Genomic DNA, 17,516 nt, shown 5'->3' with positions numbered 1-17,516 from the left:
TGAGGCTTCACTAGCCACATGGAACTGTAAGTCCATTAAATCCTTTTTCCTGTATAAATTACCCAGTCTCAGGTATGTCTCTATCAGCAGCATGAAACACACTAATATAGTCCCCATTATTCTTTGAGTTTTTTTTTGCTTTCTCTACAACAAAATATTCTAGACCTATCTTTTGCTTTCCCTACCCCCAGATCTGGAATAAGCTATTTTTCCAATGATATTTGGTACCTTTTGGTAGAAAATGGTATTTAGAAACCAAGATCTGTAAGCTAAGAGTGCTCATTGCTATTGGGATGTCAATGGCTCCTTTTAGTAGCTAGAGCTAAGAAATACACACACACACACACACACACACACATATATATTTAAATCACAAGTTCTTTTGTTTTTTTTTTTTTGAGATGGAGTCTCACTCTGTTGCCCAGGCTGGAGTGCAGTGATGCAATCTTGGCTCTCTGCAACCTTGGCCCCCTGGGTTCAAGCAATTCTCCTGCCTTAGCTTCCCAAGTAGCTGGGTTTACAGGCATATGCCAACATGTCCAGCTAATTTTTGTACTTTTAGTGGAGATGGGGTTTCACCATGTTGGCCAGGCTGGTTTCGAACTCCTGACCTCAAGTGATCTGCCTGCCTAGGACTCCCAAAGTGCTGGGATTACAGTTGTGAGCCACTGCGCCTGACCACAAGTTCTTTTTGATATCTCCAATTCCAACACTAACAGGTTTCTCCTCACCTTCTCCATTTTTGTATTTTCCTTCTCCCATATTGAGCATTCTGGTTCCTAACAACATCAGTGTAATTGCTCATTTGTTTTATCCTGGCAAATTAACAGAGTACTTTCAAAATTATTAAACCAATACTGCTATTAAAAACCTACTAAATAAATCAAGGATTTATTTGCAGTTCATTTGATCTCTAAAAAAATCATACATCAGAGAACTGTGTCCAAATTTACTTGAATTAATTTGATTTTTAGATTTTTTTTCAATTTGATATGGACTTGTGACTGCTTTTTTTGTATTTGCATTCTGTGGTGTTTTTTATTTTTATTTTTTATTTTATTTTATTTTTTTGAGACAGTCTCACTCTGTCACCCAGGCTGGAGTGCAGTGATGTGATTTCAGCTCACTGTGACCTCTGCCTCCAAGGTTCAAGTGATTCTCCTGCTTCAGCCTCTCAAGTAGCTGGGACTACAGGCATGTGCCACCACACCTGGCTAATTTTTGTATTTTTTTTTAAGTAGAGATGGGGGTTTGCCATGTTGGCCAGGCTGGTCTCAGAACTCCTGACCTCAAATGATCTGTCTGCCTTGGCTTCCCAAAGTGCTGGGATTACAGGTGTGAGCCACTATGCCCTGCCTGCATTCTGTTTATATAAAATTTCCTTTTTTCCCCATACTTTTATTTTTTATACTCTTCATCTTTTTACATTTTATTTTAACATTAACATAGTTTCAAAAACTACTTCTCCTATGACCTGCTGGGTGTAGAGGGAAGTAAGTAATAATGAAAATATCTCTGTGTCATCATGTATAAGTTAAGTTTTTTCTAATACATAAATGAATTACTTAGCATAATAACCTTGAACGTGTTCTGGGCTGAAAATACTTGGTTCAGAAATATGTTTCAGAATGTAAATAGAATTTTTGTGTCGGTTTTAAGAAACTAGCCCGTGATTCTCACGTAGTAACTGTATTATTTCCTTCAGTGGAGGATTAGAGTTTTTTTTTTTTTTTTTTAAACTCATGGAGTTACTAAATACCTCTTCCTCTAATTGTCATCCATAATTCTTTGAAGACCAAATGAGTTTTGATCATAGACCACTTAAAGATATTGATGCAAGACTTAAGTTCAAATGTAAATGGAATTGGTTATTATTTCCTTGCAATATCTCTGGGTTTCCTTGATTTTGTTTTTTTTTTGGCTTTATTGAATTGCCATCCTAGCACAGCTGATCACTTTGTTCCCCTACCTTGTTTTTCTTTAGTATGCTGTTGCCAGACTAATGTTCCCTACATTAGCATTCTTATTCAATAATGGTTGCCTGTTGATGACCATGACATAAATATGATGCATCTGTATCTGGCATTCAGAATTTTTTTGCAGTCTCATCCTTCTTATCTCCAACAATTATAATCAGGAAAGCTTAATTAGCATTTATAATATCGTTGGTATTGAGAGAATGATGTACTATTTTCTGCTCTGCATTGCTATCTCCATGCAGATGTTTCCTTACCCTTTGCCACTGCAGACGTGTTCTATTCTTTAATGGTGTCTGTTAACATCTTTTCATGAATCAATTACCATAACATGGTGGCTCATGTGCATTAGCACAAATAATTAAAACTCAGTAAAAGGGGTTTACTGTAAGGTTACTATAGCTACGCTCGCATACCTCCAAGGACCAAAAGATTACCAGGTCTCTTAAGGACCAGACCTGAAAAATCAAGAATCAGTGCTACAGTTTCCATCTCCCTGGGCTAGTATAGCTGTATCCTTTTTTCCCCTCATCCACATTCCTGTCTTTACTGAACCACCATGATGGTCAGTCCCAATTGTATACCAGTATGAACAACTGGCAAGTTCATGTTTTACTTCAAAATCTTGAGAGAGGCTCTGATTTCTTCAGTCACAGCTGGGAGAGAGTGGAGGTCTTCGTGTGGTACCCAGAGCTCTTGAAGGGACCTTGGATGAAACCGTTTTTCTAGAAGGGGCGTTGAGGACAGAGTTTTGACAGCTTATTGGTATTGGTATCAGGACTTGCCATCTGTACTTTGTGAAAAGGTAAAGTCAACAGAAGTAGGTTGGATTCTATCAAGCCTTAGGATGATTTTATTTAAGATGAGATAGAAAATCAAATATTTTTATAATTTGGAATTTCTTCTGCCTTGAGGTATACTGTGGCAAATAAAAGAGGATTTGATAAAACTGCATTGTAGTAGATTTATATGAATTTTTATCTACTAATGAAAAAAGATGACATGATAGAGGAAGCAGTAGCTTTATGAATAGTTGTTCCTTAGTATTTAAAAAATATTTCCTGTCCTGGATACATACTTAATTGTTATGACAGTCATCTTCTTCAGTTTTGCAGACTCCAACTGTTAGCAAAGATATTTCTACCAAGAGTCCGGAAAAGTTTAAACAATCTGGAAGCACTGATTGTTTTACAGGTAATTAAAATTGGGATAACTGGTATTTCTAAAAAATTTGAAAGATAGTTTTTAATCTCACCTTTTTGATAAAATGTTTGTTTTTATAGAATTAAATCTAATGAATAAAATAAAGAAGAATACATTATCCAAAGCAATTTACTTAATGCAGAAAGCTCTTTTAATATTCGAGAAAGATGCAACCTCTACATCTTCATGGGAATTTTTGATGGTAACAGTATTTCATTTCTTTTTTTAATCCTGACATAAAATTTCTGTGAAAATGAATGATTCATTTTTTTATTAAAAATAATGTGTTGACCTTAACATTTAATTATGAACTTTCAGCTTCACTGTATATAATTCATCCTGACCAGGGGAAGTAATCTGTACCTCCAGTTCTGAATTCTGAAATGAGAGATTCTCTTTTTATCAGAACTTCATACAATCTACATGAGAAGCCAAATAAAATCAGAAGGACTCAAAATGAGGGAAATTATAGAACTGGAGTGACACTTTACCAGCTTAGTGTATTCTTTACAATGGAATTAAAATTCTTAAAGTCCATTGGCTGAGGTACCTTCTCTCTTAGATGGATACTGCTAATTTATGGACCAATTCCCTTGTTGATATTTTTAATCAGGTCTCACTCTGGCCTGGAAATTCTTCTGCCTTCTTGCTAATTCATTATATGTTGATTTTATGTGTTTATTTTTTGAGACAGGGTCTTACTCTGTCAACCAGGCTGGAATGCAGTGGCAGAGTCCTAGATCATTGCAGTTTTGAACTTCTGGGTTTAAATGGTCCTACCGCCTCAGCCTTCCAGTGGGTGGGACTACAGGCATGCCATCATGCCAGAATATTAAAAAAAAATTTTGGTAGAGTCAGATCCTCGCTATGGTGGCATTAGCTGAGTGAATCATGTATGAAGATGTAGAGAATAATGCTATGTCTTGGCTGATAAGAGAAGGAAAAAAGTAGGTCAAACCTAGGAGGGGGATATGGAGCTAAAGGGGTTTAATAGAGAACATTTAGCATAATAGTGTGCTAAAAATGAAGAGCCAGAACAAAGAGAATTGAAGATAATAAGAGGGAGAGGTTAATACACAGAGAGAGGATGATTTTGAAAGCACAGATAAAGGGATTCATCTTCAGTGATGGGTGGGCTTCAGGGCAGCCCTGAAGCCCACTTTTTTATATAGAAGGAAAGGAGGTACAGACAGATGTAGATAAGAAAAGTTTGTTGGTGTGAAGGCAGGGAGTTGAGTTGATGCCTTTTGATATGCTTTGACTGTGTCCCTACCCAAATCTCATCTTAAATTGTAGTTCCCATAATCCCTATGTGTTGTAGGAGGGACCAGGTGTAGATAGTTGAATCATGGGGGAGGTTTCCCCCATCCTGTTCTTATGAAAGTGAGTTAGTTCTCACGAGATCTGATAGTTTGATAAAAGACCTGCTCCTTCACTGGAATCACTTATTCTTCTCTCTCCTGCGGACATGTGAAGAAGAATGTGTTTGCTTCCTCTTCTGCCATGATTGTAAGTTTCCCAAGGCCTCCCCAGCCATGCAAAATTGTGAGTCTCTTTTAAATCTCTTTTCTTTATAAATTACCCAGTCTCAGGTATGTCTTTATTAGCAGTGTGATAACGAACTAATACACCTTCTTACCTGTATCGGATACAGTGGGAGGCAAGGATATCTGCCATCAATGGAGCATGAGGTTGGATAATTGAAGGGGGAAAGTAAAGATAATGTGGAGAGTGGGGAGGAATGGATGAGGGAGTTGACTCCAAGTAAAGGGACTGGCCAGCATCACCAAGTTCTAGCTGAAGTTGGAGACCATGAATTTTTAGACATCTTGGTCTGCATGGTGGTATGACATTATCCTGATGTGGTGTTTTTTTTTTTGAGATGGAATCTTGCTTTGTCGTCCAGGCTGGAGTGCAGTGGCGCCATCTTGGCTCACTGCAAGCTCCGCCTCCCGGGTTTACGCCATTCTCCTGCCTTAGCCTCCTGAGTAGCTGGGACTACAGGCACCCACCACCTCCCCCGGCTAGTTTTTTTTTGTAGTTTTTAATAGAGATGGGGTTTCACTGTGTTCGCCAGGATGGTCTGGATCTCCTGACTTCGTGATCCACCCGTCTTGGCCTCCCAAAGTGCTGGGATTACAGGCTTGAGCCACCGCGCCTGGCCGATGTGGTGTTCTTAATGCCAGCAGAATATTTGTGACAGCAGACATTTGTGGAGGATTAGATTTTTTTTAAAAAATGAAGGTATGAGTTAAAAGTTTATGGCTTTAAAAAGGTGGATACAGATTGAGTAGGGAGGGAAGACATGAAGGCATTTAAAGACTTGGTGTCTATGGAAATATCAAGAGACTGGACATCTTTATGAGGTCAAGGACATCTGGTCAAGGACCAGAAAATGAGGGTCTGAGGGAGCTAGAAGGATAGGTGTTGAAGGTTAGAAAGTAGAATACTGAAATTCAAGATTTCTGGTATGTAGCACTTACTTGTTATCTGTCAGTCTATTCATCCATCTAAGAAATAATTTCAATCCATTTAGCAATTATGTATTGAAAGTTCACTATGTGCCTGGTAATATGCTGAGTATAGAAGGGGGGAATCTTTTATTTATTCAGCAAATACTGATTGATTTGCCTTCTTTTTGTGGTTCTGCCTTTGTGGTCCCTGGACTTATTCGTATAAAAATCCACTCTGTGGAGACATAGACAAGTAAGTATGTGCTTTAATTGCAAGAGGGCTAGGGAAAATTAACAGGGGAGTACCTAACTTAACAGTGGGGAATGTTTAAGGAACACATGAAGTTGAAAGCTGAAAGACAGATGGCTTGAATTTGAATACTGAAACGATACTGAGAGCCAGAAAAACAGGAGAGCAAACAGTAGAAAGGACATTCCAGGCAGAGAGAACAAATGTGCCAATGTCCCAAGGCTAGAAATGTCATAGAGTGCTTGTAGTTCTATAGGTCATTCTGTGGGACAGAAGCATAGATGCAATAAGGGTAGGAGTAGGGTGGGGGAGAGGATAGTAGCTTGGGAGACGAGAGAGGAAGTAAAGATGTGTTCATGAGAAGTCTTTTTCACCAACCTAAGAATTTTGGATGGACAGTTGCTATCAATGTTCAAGGTGAGGAAGTCTGTCCTGGGAGTGTTAGGGAAGAGCCTGGTTAAATTTGAATTTCCAGAATTTGAATGAGGAAGTTGGATGGTGGTGTTGGGTGGTATGAGATCACAAGGCCAAGTGGTGTCTGGTCTTTGTTGGAAGACTTCTGGGGTGTGTTCAGATCCGTTTTCTCAGCTGATGTTTCCATAGCTGTTTGCTATTGTCTAGTGCTTGGAGGATACTGGTACTTCAGTCCTATTTTTATGGCAAATAAACCTTATCTTTCTTTTAGAAATATTGGTCTCATTACTAATCTCAGGTCTTCTTAGAGCCTGAAGAGAGATTTCCCCTTGTTTTATGATGACTGAATCTGGTCTTTGTACTGCCATAGTGTGCTGGTTCCCCTGTATGTACCTGCCTCCCACCACTGAAACTGGGGAACATTCTGGAACCGAGAAACCTGGACATCTCAAGTTTCCAGTATGAGCAGGAACATCTTCTTTGGCCACCTCTGCTCCTCAGTGGTAGTTTTTATCTAAGTGTTAAGGCTTAATGATCAGTCCCTAGGGTACTCTCCTAAACAACAGTGTTATGACTCAAACATTTGGACCAGAACAAATGAAGAAGCTCACGGGTAGTGGAAGTTCTAATAAATCTTGGCTTTAATATTTCCTGAATTTATTTATTGTTGTCTCCTAAATACCAGTCTATTAACTATGTTAGCAGTAATTGGATTTAATTATTTTTCCTATTTCGTAGCATTTCAAATCAAATCAGTTCTATTTGCTTTTTTTAAGGGAAAGAAGAATATACATGGACGATTTTTTTTTCAGAGATCTTCTCAGCTCTTTTTATGTTTTCTTTTTTAAAAAATTAAAAATTTACAAAATTTCTTCTATTTTTTAAAAAGTGAAACTATTTTAATTCCAGAAAAAATTATGAGTATAATGTCCTATTAGGATAGACTCTTGAGATGCATTAAGAGGCTCTGTTTTTTTATGAGGAGTCCTCTAAAGAATTTTCACCAACGAAGAACATGTCGAATATTTATTTAGAAGTCCTGAAATCTTCTATAGCCACGTCTGCTCCTCAGTGGTAGTTTTATCCAAGTGTTAAGGCTTAATGATCAGTCCTCAGGGTACTCTCCTAAACAATGATGTTATGGCTCAAATAATTGTCAAACTTTCTTTCTTTAAAGAAGACAAATAAATTTATTTCCCTTGCAATCATTTTCAACTGGGGTGCGTTACAGAATGTTTTACAATATCATGATCTTGTAATAAAATTATCCCCAAATCAGTAATTGATGTGTCACTTGATATCATAAAAAGGTTTGAAAAAGCTGAGTCTCTTTAGAACTCTTAAATAATTCATATCCTGTCTCTGTTTTTCAGAAATTTTCTGACTCTGTGGAGCTGGATAATCTCATCAGGTGTCTGTTTTATTTCTAATCAATTAAGATGGACCAATTTGTTCCCACAAATGAGGGACAAACCTTTGATAATAACTCATTAGCTTTCCAAGTGAGATGACTTGGAATTTTTTTAAATTATGGGGATTAATTTTTCCATTTTCTTGTCTTGGTTATTTGACCTCTGGAAGTCCATTTTGGCTTTTTATATGTTACTCTATAGGATTATATTAAAGGATTGCACCTAGGATCCATACTGGATGTCCTTGATCTACTTCTGGTCAAATATAGTATTCATCATGTGGCTTATGTCATTGCTCTTAGTCCACTAACAGAACATTCAGTGTCTTTGCAGATGTAATTTCTCATAGGAAAGAGGCAGAAATGCTCCTCCATCCAAGTGCTGGGGATTTCGAAGATGCTGTTGTTTTCTGTACAGCATCCATTTTCCCTTCCAAACTCATCTTTTGAGGATTTCTTTTTCCCCATCAGATGTAATCAGGTGGGACTGGTCCTCAAAAGGAAGACTAGTGATGCCAGCTGGGCCAGTTGACTGCTCCTTCCAGTCTTGAGTAGAGGGATACAAAGACTAAAAGACCTTAGTTTTGTACACCCTAATGTAGAAAATTATTGCTTAGGACAGTAAGTTTGTCTTCTCTAAGGAAATTTTGGCAATTCATCCATTCTGATAGCTGTGTTCCGATTACACCATTATAACTGAGTTTTGTAGACCCTCCTTCCTCTCAGGGGCTACTTTTGTCATAAGCCAGGTTTTCCAGTTGTTTCTCTTTCAAAGAAACCCAACTGTTTCATCTAATTTTCTGCTAGTACTATTTGTAGGAACCTAAACAAATCTGTAGTTGAGATGATGTCAACAATTCCAAATTCCACTCTAAGCAAAGGAGCATTATGATTTAGCAGGTTATTGTTTATAATCAACACAGAATCTAATTTATGGTACCATTTTGGACCAGAACTAATGAAGAAACTCAGGGGTATTAGCAGTTCTAATAACCCCTGGCTTTAATATTTCCTGAATTTATGTCTTGATATCCCCTAAATACCAGTCTATTAACTATATTAGCAGTAGTTGGATTTAATTATTTTTCCTATTTTGTAGCATTTCAAGTCAAATCAATTCTATCTGATTTTTTTTTAGGGGAGAAGAATATACATTGGCTTTTAAAAAATTACTTTTATTTTTATTTATTTATGAGACAGGGTCTTGCTCTGTCAGCCTGGCTGCAGTGCAGTGGTGTGCATGGCTCTGCCTTAACCTCCTGGGTTCAGCCATTGTCCCACCTCAGCCTCCTGAGTAGCTAGGACCACGGCCCGTGCTACCATGCCTGGCTGTTTGTATTTTTTTTGTAGAGATGGGGTTTCGTGATGTTGCCCAGCATGGTCTCAAAATCTGGGGCTCAAGCAATCCGCTTTCCTCCGTCTCCCAAAGTGCTGGGACTACAGGCATGAGCCACTGTGCCCAGCCTCAGCTGTTTGTAATTGTGTGCTCAAGTCTTTTTTTTTTTTTTTTTTTAATCAAAGAGCCAACTTCTCATTCTGACCCCTCCTCTTATAAGGCCATGTTTTGACTCCCAGGCTTCAAACTGCTAACAGAATATTTAGCATATCTACATTTTGGATTTTTTTTCTCTTTTAAGTGATTTAAGGGTATTACATAGGAAACTTCATCCAGGTTGCCTTTCCAAACTTCTTTTAAATTAGTTTTTTATTAAAACAAGATAACATAGTGGTTAGGAGTATAAGGGTCTTGGATTAGAGTTCTGGTTCTACCACTGATTAGCTGTATGACCTGTCAAGTTATTTATGCTCTTGTAAGATTCAACTTCTTCATCTGTGAAACAGGGATTCTTGGGAAGATTCAGTGCAGTGATGCATATAAAATGCTTAGTGTCTGGAACAGAATAAGCAGTCAATGTTAACCATTATTATTATTATTACTCTGCTTTTCATTCTGTTTTGTCATATCAGAACTATTATTATTTCTCTTTCACTTTAAGCACTCTGAGACATTCTGTTTGAGCTACTTTTTGGTGCTTTAGATATATTTTCCTCCATCAGACTATACATTTCTTTCTGTATTTTCTCTTAGATTTATCTTATTACTTGTACATTTTATTCTAAGCAATATTCCTTCTCAGGATTCTTGGATATGACTTAATCTACTTTTCATCTTTTTCTGCAATGTACATTATAATGTTGAGAACCCAGAATATACCTCAGGGAGATCTCCCAGATACGTAGGAAATATGGCACTTTATCATTCTAGTCCTGTGACAGTTGTTTACATATGTCTTAGTCACACCCTCAAGATTGCATTGCATCTTTCCATTAGTGTTTTGCTGCACTGTGGGCGTCAAGCCTGTGTCAAATGTATTTAACATCAATCTGTTCTCGTAAGCATTGAGTAACTTCTGAGGAGAGGCAGGTTTCATTTTCTCTAATGGAAACTATATGCCAGAAAAATTTACATTCAGACAAAAATACTTTGGACTTCAGTACTGTGGTTTTGGCAGCACATTGCAGTGGAAACCACCATTGAAAGAACACCTTAGAGCTTATTTTTATTGTGAGTTGGTGGGCAAGTCCCTTTCCATGGAGATTCCTTGGCTGAGTCCCTGTGAAAGGTAAAGGCTTATTTCTTTTTTCAGAGTTACTGAAACTTTCTAATTTGCTAGGCACTGTGGTAGACAGTGCAAGATGTGAGGATATAGTTATTTTTCATTATCTGATATGTCATGGAAAGCCTACTTCTTGACCTCTGATTAGGGAATGATTTGTCTAGGTTTTGCAATTGTAATAGTTTGGTATTCTAGAGCATTGCTATTATAGACAACATTCAGGTCCATGTTGATAACACTTCCTCATAACTAAGTAGTGTTGGTTTCATGGGAATTTTTCCTTCTTGATTTTTTTGGGGGATTTTCTGATGTTATTTCTAGTTCTTCAACTAGAAAAATAGTTGAAGAACCCCCTTAAAAAGCCCCAGGCACTTTCTCATAAACAAAATCTTATTAGCAGCTCAATGAATTGGCTCCCTTAAATTAGGATTCTAGTTTTTAACTAGCATTAGGGTTTGCCTTGAATTCTGTTATGGAATTTATCTGATTTACCTAAATCAAGGGCTTTGTTATAAACTCTTGTTTTGTTACCATTCACTTAAAACTTTAATACTTCTGTTAACCTATTTCAAATTGGGCCATAGGATCTGAGTTAGGACTCTAAAGTTAAAATTGATCAAGAGCCAATCAGAACATTTTAAAGATGCCATCTTAAAAGACACTATAATAAAGATCACCCTTCTCTTTCATAATTTTGTGTGTCTTATATTCCAAACACATCGATTGAACTTAAAGAGATAAACAAAGCACTGTCCTTCCTGCCAACACACTCAATGTTTAGAGGGTGTGGACAGTCAAGTACAGAGGTAACATATTATGTAATACCTGCTAAAATAAAGATACTATGTAATGAAGGGAATGACTTATTTAAATACATGGGCTAACTAGAAGATGTCAGAGGAGGTGATATTTGTGTGGATCTTAAAGCAGAGAAGAGGACATGAGATGCTCCAGAAAGAGGGAATTGTATGGGCAATTCCGAGGTGTGAAATAACAGCATTTTAGGAAATGAGTGATTTTTTTTTATGGTTGCAGAGGTTAAGTTGGACAGAGAGGTAGGTATGAAAGAGGGAAAGAGTAGAAAGGGGGATAAGGCTAGAAAATATAGTCATGATCAGAATGAAAAGGGCTTTGGAAAAGTTTGCACTTTATCTGGCAAGTATTAGAGGAGCCATTGAAGGACTAGAAGACTGGAGGTTGAAGAGACTAGAAAGAGACTGGGAGAAAGGCAGGAGGGAAAAGGAGATTTACTCGCCTGAATCTGTGGTTCCCAGTTCTTGCTGTACTTTGGAATTATTCTTGGTGTTTGTAAATAATACAGATGTTCAAGCCCCACTCCTGGAAATGTCTATTTTGGGGTAGAAATGGACCATTCTGATTTTTAAATAAACTCCATGGATGATACTAATCAACAGCCCAGTTGAGAAATGTCTATGTTATAGCCATGGCAGAACACAGAAAGTTTTTTACCCCAGTTGGATTCATTGATGTGCAGAAAGAAGATGCAAGAATTAAATCAGAAGGTGCTAGCATTCAACTGGTTCACTGAATCAGGAACTACCAAGGCAAATTTTGAGATCAAATTTGGAGCCCAGAGAGGCTGGCTGGTCAGTGGAGATGGGGGCCAAAGGCAGTCTGCTTGAATATAAGAGCCAGTGGGCCAGTGCTGCTGATACATTTTACAGGCTCCAAACATAATCCCGAGGAAGGATATGTGTCCAAATTTTCAAGGGAAGTGGGGACACTGGTCTCCTTTCCTTGTGTTGTGTAATTTTTCCTTAGGCTGATTTTGTCTGTCTTATGTAACCTGAAATATCTTGGTCTCTACAGCCTGTGATGCAAATGAATATACATTAATATTTAATGTTCAAAATATAATAGCATTTTATCTCCTTTCTGTTCAGGTAGGACTTTCTTCCCTTAAAGTTTTTTCCACAGCTACTGGGGAAATCCACTCATCTTTTCTGTCTCTGGCCTCTTCCTCATCAAGGCTCTCACCTTTTGTTGCCCTTCAAGGGAGTCCTGTTCTGTGGTACATTTGTCCCCTCAGGGAGCCAAAGCTGTGCTGTTGTCTGTGGAAGAGGGTGAAGAGGGAATGAGCCTCTGCCTAGCCCTGTGCTGATTGTGTGCTCTGGATCTAACTGGCTCTCTTACGGCCTTTTATGACATTGCTCCCTCACCATCTGGCCCTGACCTTTTTGTCCATCCATTTGTTATAATTTTTAAAAATCGATTTGGTTGAATGAGTGAAAAAGTGGAGGCAATGGAGGACACAGATGTCATCCTGTCTCCTTGATTCATTCATTCAATGATTCGAACAGTTACACTGATACCTACTATGTGTATATAAATGAGCTTTTAGGTCTAAATACTGAAGGACTGATATACAGACTCTGGAAACATGGTTACCATGTAACACATCCCTTCCCATACAAAGGAATGATTGTCTTTGCAGATACCTAAGATTCTTGACCTGCATATGCAGAAAGATTTCTCAAGGCCTCCTGGCACTGAACAAATGGAATTAAAAAACTATTCATCATCACAGATAGATTTTAATCACGATTAATGATTTTAGACTTTAACGTCAGCCATTTCCAATAAAAAAATAAAAATGAGAAGTTAATTATGATCTCAATTTCGGCCAGCCTTCATTATTTTAGAAAAAAAAATATGTGATGCTGCAGTTTTATAATCTCTGCTTCTACAGGGAGCTGGTTTCCTCACTCAGCTTTAAATATGACTCCAACACATACTCAGATCCTGTCTCCAGTTTTTTACCTTCTCTTTTGAGCTTGAGGCTCAGGTTTCTAATTGGAAACTTCAACCTCAGAATGTCTTCTGTAGGAGAAACAGCACAGATTTTTTCTGTCGGAGTGAAATACATTTGAAATTTGGTCGACTGACATATTGTCTTTTCGTTTCCAGGATCTCTTCTCTTATGTTTGTTGAATTTACTAGAACTTCCAGAATAAAATGGAATAGTGGCATTCTTTCTGGCTTTTATTGAAAATTCTCTTAGTGCTTCATTCTTAGCACTAAGAGGGCTATTTTGTGCTAGTAATATTTTGGTTATTGGCTAAAATTAATACTTTAAAATAATGCTAAAAAAAGCTTTCCTAATTTATTGACTTAAAAAAAATCTGTAATGAATGTTAAAAAATGTTTGAAATGTCTTTTTGGCCATTGAGCACTATGATCATGTTTTTTCTCATTTAATTTATGGATATATTAAATTATATTTATATGCTTCCTAATATTAAACTGTCCTTGCATTCCTGGGAAAAAGACAATATTATTATAGTTCATTATTTTGTTAGTATATTGTTAGAGTAAATGTATTAGTGTTTTATGTATTTTATTTAAGATGTTTGCATTTGTATTTGTGAAATGACTAGTCTGTGTTTTTATGTATAGTCATTTTTCGGACTGTTATTGAAGTTAAAACAGTTTTGTAACATTATTTGAGAGGATATCTGTTTCTCTCTGTATTTGGAAACATTTAAAATGGCATAGGAATGATCAGTTCTTTGAGATTTAAAGTATTTTGTTTATGAACTCATTTGAGCCTGACACTTTTATATGAAACAATTTTTGGATAACATTTCCAGTTTCTTTGAACATTATTATTTCTGTGTTTAGGTTCCTGCTTTTTGAGTCAGTTTTCTGATTTTGTATTTTCATCCCTAATGACTAATGACTTTGAACATCTTTTCATGTGCTGATTGGCTATTTGTGTCTTTTCTGGATAAATGTGTATTCAGATTCTTTGCCTATATTTTAAAGGAGTTATTTGCCTTTTTATTATTGAGTTGTAGCAATTCTCAGTTATAACAGTGCATATAAGTGCTGAATACAAGTCTTTTATCAGATACATGATTTGAAAACATTTTCTCCCATTCTGTAGGCTGTCTTTTCACTTTCTTGATGGTATCCTTTGAAACACAAATGCTTTTGATTTTGATGAAGTCTACCTTATCTACTTTTTCCTTTGTCAGTGTGCTTTTGGTGTTCCAGAACACTTAAAATGAAAGGGCAATAATAATAATAATAGTTCTGATATGGCAAAACAGAATGTTCCAGAGTGCTTAAAGTGAAAGAAAGAGGAGGAGTAGTAGTAATCATAATTATAATCATAATGTCTAACACTTATTGACTGCTTACTCGGTTCCAAATACTAAGCATTTTAAATGCATCATTGTATTGAATCTTCCAAACACCATTGCGTAACTCAAGGTCACAAAGATTTGGTCATATATTTTCTTCTAAGAGTTTTATAATTTTAGCTCTTACACCTGAATGTATATTTCATTTTAAGTTAATATTTGTCTATGGTGTGAAGTAGGAGTTGAACTTTATTCTTTTGCATATAGTGTTCAATTGTCCCAGCAGCATTTGTTGAAAAGACTGTTCTTTCTTTATCAACACTTTAATTTTAATCTTTACATGGGTTTTTACTTAGAGCTCAGTTTGAGTCTTTGCCTTTTAATTTAATTTAAAAGGAAGTATAACCCATTTACATGTATTATTATTATTGCTTATGTATTTAGCCCTACTTTTGAAATGTTATTTAGGTCTGATTTTTATATTTCTCTTTTGTTTTATGTGTCATCTCTCTGTGCATAACCTTTTTAAAAAGTGGATGCCTTTCCGTCAGCCTCATGGAATATGTTTTTTCTATTTTATTTCTTCTTGCCGATAGAAAGAAACTCTCAATAATATTTATTTCATAAACCACATATACCAATATTCTTATTATTTGAGAGTCACACTTTAGCTGAATTAGGGTAGGTGTGTAATTCATCAACATAAATGCAGATGATTGTGGTATGAACCTTTTAGGGAAAATGAAATATGATGGTAGATATTCAGAAGGTTCAATTTAGAAATGTAATGTCTCATATTCATGTATGATAATAATGATAAACATATAAGATATATAAATATAATGCCATTGGTGATCATGATTAACCTTATTTAGTAGGCATCTTTTACTTTTGCAAAATCATTAAATAGTTGAAATATATATGTATATATTTGAGCCTCTGAGGCTTGAAAAACTGCATATAAAAAGATAACATTGTTTAACATCACTAGAATTCTATAAATGTAAATAAAGTTCAAGCTGTTGACATGTATTTTTCTATTTTCATATTTCATTATAGGAAGCATGTTCTTTAATTGAAAGGATTGAAGCTGAACAAAATGCCCTATATTCCTATCAGAAATATTTGGAAAGTTCAAAAAGAAAGAAAAGCAGAGTCCCTCCTCCACCTATCCTGCTGTCTCGAACTCATTGCTCTGTGACACTCAAACCTGCTCCATTTACTTCAGAGGTTAAGGTGTGGTGTCCAATATTATTTTTGCCTCATGCAAAGCAACATAAGTACTTTTATGACTACCGCGATTCATACTTTGATTGCTTTTAGGAACTGGATAGTCTTATTCATAAGCACTGAACACTGGATTAATACTCCAATGTCTTATCTATACTTAGTTTCTTCATGACAGCCCCTTATGCTGTTATATTTGTGATATGCTCTGTATTGCATTGCTATACCCAAATATATTGTTAGGAGAAACAGTAGAGAAACACTTCCTTGTAAGTATCTTTGTCACCATGACACACCATATGCTGACATCCTCGTGTGCTCAGGATGGAAGTCTCACTTGAAGTGGAATCAGACATTTGAAGAGAGTAGAAGTTACTTCAGAGTCAGTGATGGATATGAGGCAGCAGAGTGTGGAAATTTGGAGGTGATGAGTCTAGAGGTTCTGTCCAAAGTCCTTCCAAGTAACTGTAGATTCTTTCAACACAAACAAAGGACAACTCCAACTGTATTATAAACCATACATCTTTGTGCATTTATTGGAGGATGAACTTTTTCTCCCATCCCTCATACCTCAGAACTCGGCCTATATGTGACTAAAAGTTGAGATTAAGTTTCTTCACAAGAATTTAGTTCTAATTTATGTTTTACAGACTACACTTTCCTCTTTGGGATGATCAACAACATGCTCTTTGATGTTACATAAAAATAAAGTTTTATCTTTGATTCTCTTTAGGATATTCTGCTTGAAGTTTTGTCAACTTGGTATAGTAGAGAGAACACAGGCTTTGGAGTCAGACAGATTTAGGTTTGTAATTCTAGCTCCAACCTTTCCTAGAAGTCTGACCGTAGGAAAGCTAAATACATTTTCTGAGGGTTTTATTTTTTGCATTTGTAAAGTGTGTTTACTGTGAAAATTAAATGAGATAATGTATAATATTCTTGGCCTATTAACTGATGTCTTTCCACTTAATTGTATTATATGTAAGTAGTAAAGCTTACGCAAAACAAGTAATGGGCTGAGCGTGGTGGCTCAAGCCTGTAATCCCAGTACTTTGGGAGGCTGAGGCAGGCAGATTACCTGAGGCCAGGGGTTTGAGACCATCCTGGCCAACATGGTGAAACCCCGCCCTACTAAAAATATGAAAAATTAGCTGGGCGTTTTGGTGGGCACCTGTAATCCCAGCTACTCAGGAGTCTGAGGCAGGAGAATTGCTTGAACCTGGGAGGTGGAGGTTGCAGTGAGCCGAGATCACACCACCACATTCCAGCCTGGGAGACAGAACGAAACACCATCTAAAAAAAAAAAATAGTAATCAAGTGATGGACTGTGATTACATTATTTGATGATTGTTTTTGTGGATTCTGTCCAATGAGCATTTATTGAGTTTCTGTAGTTGTCAAGCTCTGTGCGAGGTAATTGAGGTATAAAGGTAAATATGGATTAAATGTGCTTGCATACTTTGAGGAGCTTCAGATGAATAACAAATGGACATCAGTGAGAACTGATAACCACCTTCATAGTGCTTTATAATTGGGAGAGGAGGGGAATAGAAGTGACATTCATCTTATACCTAACTGTGCTATGATAGATGGATTATTGCTATTGATAGTGGTTTTAAAGTTAAACTTTGGATTTTTGGAATCTGTTTAAGAATAGAGCTTCACTGATTTGGAACATTAGTACAGAACTAAGACCACGTGCTTTACTAAGAGTTTTTGTTTGCTTTTATTCAAATATTTGGATTTCTTTAACCAAAATCTTATTCTTTATGTACTTCAATTTAATGATTAGTTGATTTCATTTCATAATTCTTGGAAATAGGAAGATATAAGAGTCTCATATTTGGTCTGTAGTTTT

General features: G+C 36.5%; 1 protein-coding gene and 1 long non-coding RNA gene across 2 annotated transcripts in view; one reads left to right on the top strand and one right to left on the bottom strand.

Moving 5' to 3' along the window:
- Positions 1-17,516, top strand: part of CFAP54 (cilia and flagella associated protein 54) — a 373,684-nt gene that overhangs the window by 67,293 nt on the left and 288,875 nt on the right. The window contains exons 18-20 of the mRNA XM_033220975.1: positions 3,084-3,170; positions 3,260-3,381; positions 15,491-15,667. Coding sequence (XP_033076866.1) covers positions 3,084-3,170; positions 3,260-3,381; positions 15,491-15,667 — 386 coding nt within the window. The remainder of the gene's footprint in view (positions 1-3,083; positions 3,171-3,259; positions 3,382-15,490; positions 15,668-17,516) is intronic.
- The window catches only part of LOC117089577, a 100,803-nt gene that overhangs the window by 26,316 nt on the left and 56,971 nt on the right, over positions 1-17,516 (bottom strand). The gene's annotated exons all lie outside the window — the stretch shown is intronic.

Source organism: Trachypithecus francoisi, unplaced genomic scaffold (assembly GCF_009764315.1).
Source record: "Trachypithecus francoisi isolate TF-2019V2 unplaced genomic scaffold, Tfra_2.0 Lachesis_group11, whole genome shotgun sequence".
NCBI lineage: Eukaryota > Metazoa > Chordata > Mammalia > Primates > Cercopithecidae > Trachypithecus > Trachypithecus francoisi.
Note: the sequence above shows the minus strand (reverse complement) of the source record. Positions and strands in the feature narration are given on the sequence as shown.